Source organism: Selaginella moellendorffii, unplaced genomic scaffold (genome assembly GCF_000143415.4).
Source record: "Selaginella moellendorffii unplaced genomic scaffold, v1.0 SELMOscaffold_16, whole genome shotgun sequence".
Classification (NCBI taxonomy): Eukaryota; Viridiplantae; Streptophyta; class Lycopodiopsida; order Selaginellales; family Selaginellaceae; genus Selaginella; species Selaginella moellendorffii.
In genome coordinates this window covers 1,387,726-1,397,977 of record NW_003314277.1, presented here as the reverse complement: position 1 = coordinate 1,397,977, position 10,252 = coordinate 1,387,726, and the positions used below count along the sequence as shown (strand labels likewise).

The 10,252-nt window shown below is 52.0% G+C and overlaps 3 protein-coding genes and 1 pseudogene across 12 annotated transcripts; 2 read left to right on the top strand and 2 right to left on the bottom strand.

Moving 5' to 3' along the window:
• The window catches only part of LOC9641828, a 2,052-nt pseudogene extending 853 nt beyond the window's left edge, over positions 1-1,199 (bottom strand).
• Positions 1,200-1,340: 141 nt separating this feature from the next.
• Positions 1,341-2,829, bottom strand: LOC9642520 (transcription elongation factor TFIIS). 2 transcript variants are annotated; one of them, XR_002992508.1, is made up of 3 exons: positions 2,618-2,829; positions 1,695-2,559; positions 1,341-1,581 (listed from the first exon to the last, which is right to left on the bottom strand). XR_002992508.1 is itself a non-coding variant. In XM_002971035.2 (2 exons), the coding sequence occupies exons 1-2, from the start codon at positions 2,780-2,782 to the stop codon at positions 1,813-1,815; spliced, it is 912 nt and encodes a 303-aa protein (XP_002971081.1). In that variant the 5' UTR covers positions 2,783-2,829; the 3' UTR covers positions 1,341-1,812. The 2 variants fall into 2 exon arrangements, 1 of the variants encoding a protein (XP_002971081.1); XM_002971035.2 differs by having other exon boundaries at positions 1,341-2,559.
• A 623-nt stretch (positions 2,830-3,452) lies between these two features.
• On the top strand, positions 3,453-6,704 carry LOC9642519 (zinc finger CCCH domain-containing protein 30). Of its 5 annotated transcripts, XR_002992522.1 has the most exons (4): positions 3,453-3,872; positions 3,923-6,185; positions 6,228-6,413; positions 6,460-6,704. XR_002992522.1 is itself a non-coding variant. In XM_024676044.1 (3 exons), exon 3 carries the CDS (start codon positions 3,942-3,944, stop codon positions 6,177-6,179), a length of 2,238 nt encoding a protein of 745 aa, XP_024531812.1. In that variant the 5' UTR covers positions 3,453-3,614; positions 3,798-3,872; positions 3,923-3,941; the 3' UTR covers positions 6,180-6,704. The 5 variants fall into 5 exon arrangements, 3 of the variants coding, with proteins under 3 accessions (XP_024531812.1, XP_024531813.1, XP_024531811.1); XR_002992521.1 differs by having other exon boundaries at positions 3,923-6,413; XM_024676044.1 differs by having other exon boundaries at positions 3,453-3,614; positions 3,798-3,872; positions 3,923-6,704.
• A 90-nt stretch (positions 6,705-6,794) lies between these two features.
• On the top strand, positions 6,795-10,242 carry LOC9642518 (polyadenylate-binding protein-interacting protein 4). Of its 5 annotated transcripts, none has more exons than XM_024676077.1 (14): positions 6,795-7,418; positions 7,490-7,632; positions 7,693-7,880; positions 7,933-8,110; positions 8,160-8,363; positions 8,418-8,530; positions 8,584-8,677; positions 8,726-8,762; positions 8,814-9,118; positions 9,167-9,460; positions 9,517-9,603; positions 9,677-9,739; positions 9,804-9,879; positions 9,929-10,042. In XM_024676077.1, exons 1-14 carry the CDS (start codon positions 7,079-7,081, stop codon positions 9,931-9,933), a joined length of 2,127 nt encoding a protein of 708 aa, XP_024531845.1. In that variant the 5' UTR covers positions 6,795-7,078; the 3' UTR covers positions 9,934-10,042. The 5 variants fall into 5 exon arrangements, with proteins under 5 accessions (XP_024531845.1, XP_024531844.1, XP_024531843.1 ...); XM_024676076.1 differs by having other exon boundaries at positions 6,796-7,418; positions 9,680-9,739; positions 9,943-10,242; XM_024676075.1 differs by having other exon boundaries at positions 6,796-7,418; positions 9,680-9,739; positions 9,940-10,242.
• Positions 10,243-10,252: the final 10 nt, after the last annotated feature.

Genomic DNA, 10,252 nt, shown 5'->3' with positions numbered 1-10,252 from the left:
CCGCCTTCTCGGGACCTTGCCTGCCTCTTCCGAACATCTTCCCCCTGTCATTCCCCCATGTAAACACAAAGCAAGAAAGTGAGGCCAAACTAACCTGTACTTCGGCTTCCTGCCGAAGGCGATCGTATCGCTGTGTCAGATGGCGTGCATCTTCGAGTGGAGCACCCATCACCATTGCTCTCAGAGGCTCACCAACCTACAATAAGATAGCTTGCTTTCAGTGTCTAAAACTCCTTGGGACATACCTGAGTGCTAAGAGCTCGATGCAGGCCGTCTCTTTCCTTTTCCATGTTGAACCTTGCATCGGCATAGTGCAAAGAAGCCTTCGCAAGAGCACCATCCGCTTTGGTACTCTCAACGGAGTACCTTCGGCAATCTTCGGCAAGTTTAGTTGCTAAAGAAAAACTCTGAAGTTAGAAACCGAGGCAAGAATGAACGAGCCACCAACTTACAAAGTTCTAGCTGCTTTGTGCCCGTGGCTATAAAACCCTCCACACCTCGTATGATGTCACGTTGATAGTGCTGGAAACATCACACGAGCTCATCACAATCTTCAAATATGTTGGGACAAAAATTTGTACCTTTCCAGCGCGCGTGGATACAAAGAGCTTCTCCAGCTGCTGATGCCTGTGGAGCTCGGCTTCATCGGTGATGATCACATCGGCTCCCTGTGGCCCGTGATTCGAAAATTGCTTGAGCACCGCCTGGATGGAAGAAAGAATCATTGGAGAGAGAAAGAGGGGAAAAAAAAGGAAAGAGGTCGAAGCAAGTACCTGTTGTTGCTTCGCTACTTGTTCCCGGAACTTCGTCGCTTGCTTCCTCAACGCGTCCATAGCTGCATTGAACGAGCACGCCTTGTCAAGATTCCAGGGCCGCGGAGATCGGGATCTGAGAATGCTGGATCGATGCAAAATACCTTGCTTCCCAGATCAAAACACGACTGGCGCCTCCAGAATCGCGGGCTCGCTCGCCACAACAAGATGATTGAGAGAGTGGCAGCGCTCTCCAACAGCGACAAAATACCTCGAAATCCCTGCTCGCCGCGGAAGACTCGACCGGCGCCTCCAAGATCGCTCAGCGCCACCAGAAGATTACGACAGGGCATTGGGAGCGCCTTCCCGCCATCGCCATCGCCATAGCCAGCGCCTCCTCTTGTGTGAAGCGCCCGTCTAGCGAACAGCTGGATTTGAGTACTAAGCCCATGTCCGGTGGGTAGAACCAGGACATCGCGGCCGTTGATTGCGCCCGGGAGATCGCAGCCGTCCGCTTAACCCCCGGAACTCTTCAACACACGAAAGTGGAGAGGAAATCACCGTGTGGCATCGAAAACGAAAGGACAATTTTTCCCAGAGACCAAGCAACTTGTGCGAGAACTTCTCTATTCTTTTTTCTTTTTCTTTTTCCTTTCTTCCATCGCTCGATCAATCGATCACGAAGATCAATCGACAACGAACAAAATTATACAAAGGAAAAAAAAAAAAACAAAGAGATGCTTACACGAAAGAATTCTTTCTTGTGTCCCGATCTCTCGACTGTCGAGTGAAGGGACTGGAAGAAGAAAGCGTTTCAACGATGGTGGCACTGAAACAAAAAAATAGATTCAACTGCGAGCACGAAGAAACGAAGGAAAAAGAGAAAGGAAGACGAGAGAAAGGAGAGAGAGAGAAGAAACAACGCTACGAACTGCTGTGTACCTATGGAGATGATAAGTTACGTTGTCACACCCTGTTCTTCGTCCCTTCGTGTTCTTGAGCTTTTCGTCCCCTCACCGATAGAACCGGATGAAAAAAGAAGATTTTTCTCGCGCCGCGCTCAGCAGAACTTCCAGCGATTGTTACAGTTGACGCAGGTAACGTAAGTGGTCATGGGCTCGTCGGCGCTCCTCGTTTGCTTCTGAAAGTACGTGCATTCCCGGCGGCCGCACTTCCCACACTTGAATTGATCCGTGGTCGCCTCCTGTTTCATGCCCCGCTCGCACTCGAAGAGAGCTTTGTCTTTGATCTGCTTGTTCTCCGCTTTTCTCTGATCGCTGGCCATGTCCTCGGCGCTCATGGTCGTGAGCTGTGAGCCGGAGATCTGCCCGAGCAGCAACCTTCTTCTCAAGTCGGGATTGTTTGGATCCTTGAGGTTGAAGACGATGGAGCGATACTTTGCCTTCTTGTCAACTTTGGTAGACTCGAGCTTGGAGAAGAGTGCATTCTCCACCTCCACTGCTACCTGGACTGGATCCTTGGCGTTTGCTCGAGCAAGTTCCTGGCCCTCGGCTTCCTGGGGGACCTTTTGGAAGGCCTCGAGTAGCACTTCTCTCATCTTGTCCCTGGTAGCGTCGTTGGATTTCGGTAAAGGCCTGGCCTTGCTGCTGGAGTTTCCATTGCTTTGCTTGGAGGACACCTTGCCCTTTTCCACGGACGCATTCGCGGACGATTTCGGGCCCTCCGCCTTGCTCTTGGAGCTCGCCTCGGAAGACACTACCTTCTTCCAATCCTCAAGAATATCGACAGCAATCGACCGGATTTTGGGCCGGGAATGCTTCGTGAGCTTCCGGAGCTGCTTCCCCACCTGGAAATGGCGGAGATTTCGATTAGAATTCTCGCGGAGAGGGAGGAGGGCAACGTACCTGTGTCGACATGAGGAGCGAGGTCGTCACTCGCAGAGAACGCATCGCTTGCAGCGCTTCGACGCACCGATCTTCCTCAGCTCCCTCGACCGCCGTTGCCTTTTGCGCGGCCGATTGGGCCGTCTTGAACAGCTCCGTGAGCTGATCGGCCGTCGCTGCCGCCATCGCGCCTCGCCCTCGCCCTCGCCCTCGCCCTCGCGAACCCTAACAGAAGAACCAGAAAAAAGCTCTCAACCCTAGCATCAAAGTATTTATACCACCATCGGTCTTAGTATATTCTTATCCGACGGTCCGCGATGGGAGATCCAAAACCACACGTACGGACGTTAAACCAGTACTTTCCGGACACGAGAACACCATTGCATTTTACTTGCGAGTTATTGACCACAGTCACCATCGCGTACTGTACTGTGCCAGTGTAAATAGCGACATACTTACGTCATATGGAAATAATCTTGTTGATTTTACGAGCGCGATGGGGGGGAGGTTGCGGGCGGTCGGATGGACCCCACGGACGGCTAGAGATGGGCGCGCTTAACGTTTTAACGGAAGCCGTCGCCATTAGATGAACAGTTAAATTGAATGGGAATGGCGGACGTGAGGGGTTGTGTGCAATCCGGCTGAGAGTGACGGGCAGTGAAGGGCAGATGCGACTGGAGCTTGCATGGGCGGGCGGCCGTCTGGACGGCCTTGCCAAATGCCACGCGCGCACACATCTTGAGCTTATTATAGTACCTTAGTATCCTCGCCGTTGGATGGCTACCCGGTAGATTACCGCCGGGCAAGATAGCCGTCGGATCGGCTATGGCCGAGTGTTTCATAGTTTTCCGTCTCTCTCTCCTTTTATTCCTCCAAGGCTGTTGCTGGGGGGCATTGTTAGGTTTTTTTTCTTTGGTCGAGGCGTGGTGGTGCTGCTGCTCCATCCGTGATCTAAGCGCTGGCGCTGGCGCGCGGCAGTCGGCGTCGACATCGGCTGATCGATGCGCGGGGCATTCTGGTGAGCTAGAGTCTCTTGCCACGAATCCAGAGAGAATGTAGCGCCCGGCGATGCTTGCTCCGCTCTCATTTTCCTCGCTAGAGATTGCCTGCACGAAAATCCCTTTCCCTTGCCTCTTGCTCATCTGTACGACACGATCGGGATTCTCAATTCGTGGAATTGCGGTATTCGTGATCTTTGCAGCTGTCGAGTGGCGGTGATGAGTCTATGACGGTGGAGACGTCGCGATTGCTGTGAATACCACTGCTGTCGATCGAGGTATGGCCCTTCTTTTACCGCATTTTCTTCTTAGTGGCCATCGTTGACAGGAAAGAAAAAAAAAAGAGGATGTGTGGGGGCCCTGAGCACTCGAAGCCGGTCGCAAAGAATTACAGAATGATGCTAGCTGACGACGTCCTAGGCCGCTCGCCACTGTCGCAGCACCCAGAAGCTCTTCTCAAGCCGCCCTTATTGTGGTCAGACATGGACAAGGGCTGCAAGGAACGCGAGACCACTCCATCGCTACTCGAGCTAGCTGCCAACAATGATCTGGAAACTTTCAGGAGGGTTGTGGAGGAGGGGGGTATGGATTTAGACGAGCCCGATAGCTGGTACTTGAGGAAAATTGGGAGCACCAAGATGGCCACCGAGAAGAGGAGCCCGTTGATGATTGCGGCCTTGTATGGGAGCATCGACGTTCTGAGCTACATTCTCAAGTCAGGCAAGGTTGATGTCAATAAGTTCTGTGGCGAGGACGAAGTCACTGCTCTTCACTGTGCTGCCGCTGGTGGTTCTTCTCGTGGTGTAGATGCTGTGAAGCTGTTGCTCTCGGGTGGTGCCAACAGTAGCTTGATGGATGCATACGGTCGTCGGCCAGCACAGGTGATAGCGGTGCCACTCAAGCTGCGGTCTACGAAGTCTGAATTGGAGAAGATGCTGTCCGCAACTGGTACGGCGAGGCACAGCCTTGATACCGATTGCAAGGGAGCTCATCAGAGTAACGGGGGTGGCGCTTTCTCCTCATCAAAGCTGGACGACGACTCCTTCGCAGATACGAGAGAAGGTTTCGTTTCAATGTCGTCCATGTCTTCGGTTTGCTCGTCTCCGGACTCGTACTCTCCAGTTTTCTCGCCCCAGTTCCCTTCGTCACCCAAGTCTGCGGAGAATCCAAGTGATGAGAAGACGAAGGACTATCCAGTCGACCCGTCACTGCCGGACATCAAGAACAGCATCTACACCACGGATGAGTTCCGGATGTTCTCCTTCAAAGTCCGGCCGTGTTCCAGAGCCTACTCGCACGACTGGACAGAGTGCCCGTTTGTTCATCCTGGCGAGAACGCCCGACGAAGAGATCCGCGACGGTTCCACTACAGCTGCGTGCCATGCCCAGATTTCCGGAAGGGTGCGTGTCGACGGGGCGATACGTGCGAGTACGCGCATGGAGTTTTTGAGTGCTGGCTCCATCCAGCGCAGTATAGGACGCGGCTTTGCAAAGATGGTACCAGCTGCAGCAGGAGAGTGTGCTTCTTTGCGCACACCTCGGAGGAGATGAGACCGCTGTTCGTCTCGATGGGATCGGCAGTGCCGTCGCCGAGAGCCTCGTCGCCACTGGATGCCGGCTCCGTCAGCCCGCCACTCTCTTCAACGTCCCAGTCTCCAGTTATCATGGTGCCACCTTTCTCTCCATCGAATGCTTCCGGGAGCGGACTTAGTACTCCTCCACTGTCACCGTCCGGCGGAGGTTCCTGGTCGCAGCCCACGGTCCCGACGCTTCATCTTCCCGGAGGTGCCGGACTCCAAGCTAGCCGGCTAAGAGCGGCTCTCAGTGCCCGAGACATCCCGGTGGAGGGGGCCGACTACGACGGGCATCTGGCACCTGAGCTATCTTCGATGTCTCGGCAGAGCTCACTGCTGAGCTCCAGTGCCCGCATGCACAAGTTTGGCAACTTGGGTCTGAGCATTCCCTCCACCAGCTTACAGGACTTGTTCTCGGCGGAGGTGTCGCCTTTGTCAGCCGTGCACCAGTCGCAGCTCACGCCGCAGGAGCACTCGCTTCTCTCCCAGCAGCTGCATTCTCAGCTCCAGCTCCAGCAGCTCCTCTCCCCGCTGTCAACGATGTCACAGCTCCAGAGTCACGTTAGTCCGCAGTTCCAGAGCCCGGTGCAATCGATCTTCAGTGCGGGGTCGCCGTGCTCCATGGCTCGAAGATGTTCAGACGGGACTGATCTAAGCACCTCCACGGCCGCGGAGGTGTTGGCAGCGGGACGCAAAGCCTCCGCGTTTGCACAGCGGGATAGAGGGAGCTGGAGTATGAAGGAGGTGTCTGGATCGTCGCTACCATCGGCTTCGTGGTCCGACTGGGGGTCTCCCACTGGAAAGCCAGACTGGGGGATACAAGGACAGGACTTGGGCAAGTTCCGGAAGTCGGCCTCGTTTGCTACTCACGGTGGACCGGAGCCGGATCTCTCGTGGGTGCAAACTCTGGTGAAGGACGGTCCTGTGGAGACGACGTCGTCCTCTTCCACGGACGAGTTCTATGCTTCCTGGCCGAAAACCGAGCAGCAGCAGCAGCAGCAGCAGCAATAGACGAAGGTATGGCGAGAAATTTTTTTCTTCCATTTTGAGTTTTCGTAGTTTGGTTGGCTCCGAGGAGGGAGTGTCAGTGTCCGATGCGATGGTCGATCGAAAACTCGATCGATCGTCGCGGAGGAGTTGGAACAGGGAAGGATCCGGCAGGGGAAGATTTTCTTGACAGATTTGTTCTTGGATCGATGAGAGAGCGCTCCGAGAAGATCTTTTATCGAGGACTTGGTTGTACAGGTAACAACACCCAACAACGTATACTACTCATCTCTTTATTCTATAGAGAAGAGCGGCATCTTCTTCTTCTTCTTCGATTTTATCTAATGACTGCAAACGTGGATCACGTCGTCGACAAGAATTTGCCTGGGACAATTTTTTGGTTGGATTTATTTTTTCTCCTTTTTATTTTTCAATTTCATTTGGTTAAAAGACAATGTAGTTAACACTTTGGATTCATTGTGAATTAGATCTTTGGATTTGTAAAGATTTGGCAGATCACACAATAAAATTGTAAGCTTCATTGCGCAAGATCTTTGCTTATAACAGAGGAGTTTGCGCATTTAATCGCCGCTAGATTGAGAGCATCGGACGGCCTCGCGAGCATTACTCTCTCCCTCAGTGCACCAATTTAGGGTTAGGGTTTGAGCTGATCGATGGTACGAGAGCTCTGATCGAGCGCGCTAGCGTGTGAGCAGCGGGCTAGGGGTTCCAGCGTAAGTTCTCTCCGCGGCTTGGAAATGCGGCGCCTTTGCTTGATGCATTGATCCAGCATTCTCTAGAATCTGAGGCCTTGGCGCGCTAGATTTTGGCTCTCCCCGGTATTCCGATATGCATGCAGCTTGATTTCCAGGGGCGCTGGGGCTGAATCGGTGCGCGGCGCGGCACAGGGTTTGCAGCGAGGGATGAATCACCCGCGATCGTTTGGGAGCAACGGGGTCGGACGTCGCAGCCCGGCACATCGATCGGATGCCCCGAATTGGAGGTCTGGTGCCGGAGCTCCTCCGGTGCGCTCCTCTTCTGGCTTACAGAATCATGTCAGTAGCAACAGCTCGAGTCCGCCCAGCACTGGAAGGCCTTCTTCCGCTATCGAAGATGAGGAGCTGAGGGGTGGAGCTCACGACGTCCATGGCCGTCTCCTCTATCTCACGATGTGCTTAGTTGGGCAGTTCGTCGAGGTCCAGCTCAAGGATGGCTCGGTCTTTTCGGGGATTTTTCACACTGCGAATATGGATAAAGATTTCGGTATGCTGTTTTCTGTTTCTTTCGCGATTCTATCGTAGCTGACGCTCTGTGGGTTTTCGCTTTTTTTCCAGGAGTGGTTCTTAAGATGGCCAGGCTCACAAAGGAAGCCGGCGGGAAATCTGGAAAGGGTGACGCTGTGAAGCAGGCTGCACGGAAACCACCGACGAAATCGCTTATCATTTACGCAAAAGATCTAGTGCAGATCGATGCTAAGGTGCCTCGCATTCATTTTTCTCTATTTTATCTGTGACTGATATCTCTGCCTTTTATTCAGGATGTTTCTCTCACCGGGGAATACCTTCCGAATGGTCGTTCTCGCGAAAATAAGAACGAGCTTCTGACTGATTCATTTATCTCCCAAAACCGACGCGATACGGAGAGGGAATTGAAGCCTTGGAAGCCTGACAGCGAAGCTCCGAGAAATCTGGGACTGGACACTACCTTCCAGAACTCTTGGAACAGGTTAGTTAATGGCGAGTTTCGATTTTACTGAAGGCATTGTTTGTTTTCTCAGAAATTGGGATCAGTTCGAAACAAACAAAGCCTTGTTCGGAGTTGAAACCACATTTGACGAGGAGTTGTATACAACAAAGCTGGAGAAGGGTCCTCAAACGAGGGAACGAGAAAGAGAGGCCTCCAGGCTAGCGAGAGAAATCGAGGGTGATTCAACGAGGAACAATCACTTGGCTGAGGTCTGTAATTCATCACACTGTCTACTTTGCTAACTGTGTAGACTATCAGGATCGTGGCGTCTCGGACGCCGAGCTGGATACTCTTGATGAAGAAAGTAGGTTCTCTTCGGTCTTGAGATCGCATACCGAGGGTGATGGAGAAGATGATCACCACAAGGCCGCAAACAGCTGGAATGAAGAAACTTTTGGTAGCGTCTCTGGATCGACTGAAAGCAATGTCAGTACGCCTACGGCAGTGGAGCGGCCTCTGCAGGTGCATTTGTATTTTAAGTCGGGATTTTGTGTTTTGATGGAATTTCGTTTCCAGGATTCGTCTCAGCAGGTTCCAGCAACATCGTCACCACGGTCATCTGCATCAGCTAGTGATGCTGGTCTTCAGGCACTAAATCTAAATACCAGCGTTTCTGAAGAAGTGTTGAGGTTTGCAATCTTTTTGTGACACTAGTTTTCTTGTTACAATCGTCTTTGGACAGGGACTTCCGCGACTTCAAGGAAACTACGAAGAAAGGAAAGAAGGATCAAGTCAATGAGCTCAAACACTTCAGCGAGAACTTTAAGGAGAGAACTGTAAGCCTCACTCTCATTTAGTTTTTATCTTACGTTCTGTTTATGCAGGTGAAGGACTTCGATGGTCGTCTTCCAAAATCATCATGTACGTTGTTTTTCCATTGTTTGAACTCGAAACTTACAAGATCGTTTACAGCTGCTGCCGCAAAATTATCAGATGATTTGAGGCCTGGGGATGCAAAACCGAGTCTGCCAACAATATCTCCACCACCTGCGTCTGCCTTACCTATTCCAGTAGGCCTTAGTAGCTCAAGCTCGGGCACGAACTCCGTTTCATCTTCTCGGCCACGTAGTCCGATCAAGCCAGCTGCACCGAAAGCGTCCGAGTCTCCCTCGCCAGAAATCGAAGCAGACAGGCCATCCACACCGGCTGCTCCAGCATCTGCTGCCAACAATTCTGCTACGGGCAACAAGAAGTCGTTGTTAAATCCGAACGCAAAGGTGTGTAGCTTGTGATTGTTTTCACATTCTTGACGCTTTCGGAAGCAGGAGTTTAAGCTAAATCCGAATGCAAAGGTGTTCACGCCGAGCTTTCCCCCAGCAAGGCCGGCTTCTCCAATCAATCCGAGTCCAATCTACGTGCCCGCGGGAGTTCCGGTTGCCCCGATGCAAGGAATGCCCGTGTACATGCAGCAGCCCGGACAACCGGCTCAATATACGCAGTACAATAACACCATGGCTGCGACTGGTGTCACGACTTCGCCTTACATTCAACCTTCTGCGACTTTCATTCCAGGTCCTGCTGGTCCTCCGATTAAGTTGCCTCCACAAACACAAGCACAGGTGATCCCAGTTGTCCCAAAGATTGACAGGAAGTTCTTAGTTGTGATTTCTTACAGGTTGGTGCAAGTCCCTACGGACAGCAACAGGCAATACGCTATATGCCTCCAACGATGCAACCTACACCCGCTTATCCTCATCCAAACGTACGCGCCCTTTTCTTTAGTTTTTCTCTTTGTCTTCTTTGGTCTTAGTTCTCTCGTGTTTTGTGTTTTGCAGCAGTATCCACAGCAAGTCATCTATGGACAACCTCCCCTCGTTTACATCCACCAATATCCTCAGGTATTCTATTTGACTGTGTAATGGAAGGGAAACGAGCAATGTTTCATTTATGTTGTTTTACCAGGCTATGATGCAAGGACAACCGCTGCAGATGCAGCAAGGACCGCTTGGACCTCCTTCGCAACTCTCGCAGCCTCAGAGTATGTCTCTCTGGTCCGATTCCTCTGGAACTTCTCTCGATTGCTCAAGTTTGATTCTAGCAGGAGGTGAAGGATTGCATTCCAACGTTTTGGTAGGACAATCTCCTCCTCTCCAGTCTCCACTCCACAGCCCAGTTCCTCGATCGCAAGCGGTGCCAGTGTCGGTAGCAAGCTCCAGCGGTGCTTGGACTGGTTAAACGGGAAGTGACGATGAAGAAATAGTGAGAGAGGGAGAGCGAGACGCGAGAGAGAAAAGTGTGTGAGAGCTAACATGAGAAGGAGAGTTTTTGATCGGTTTTGCTGAGAGCAGTGTAATTAAATCGTGGAAACTAATACTAACTTTGGTAGGCTTAGTGTAAGAAATCTTTGTCTC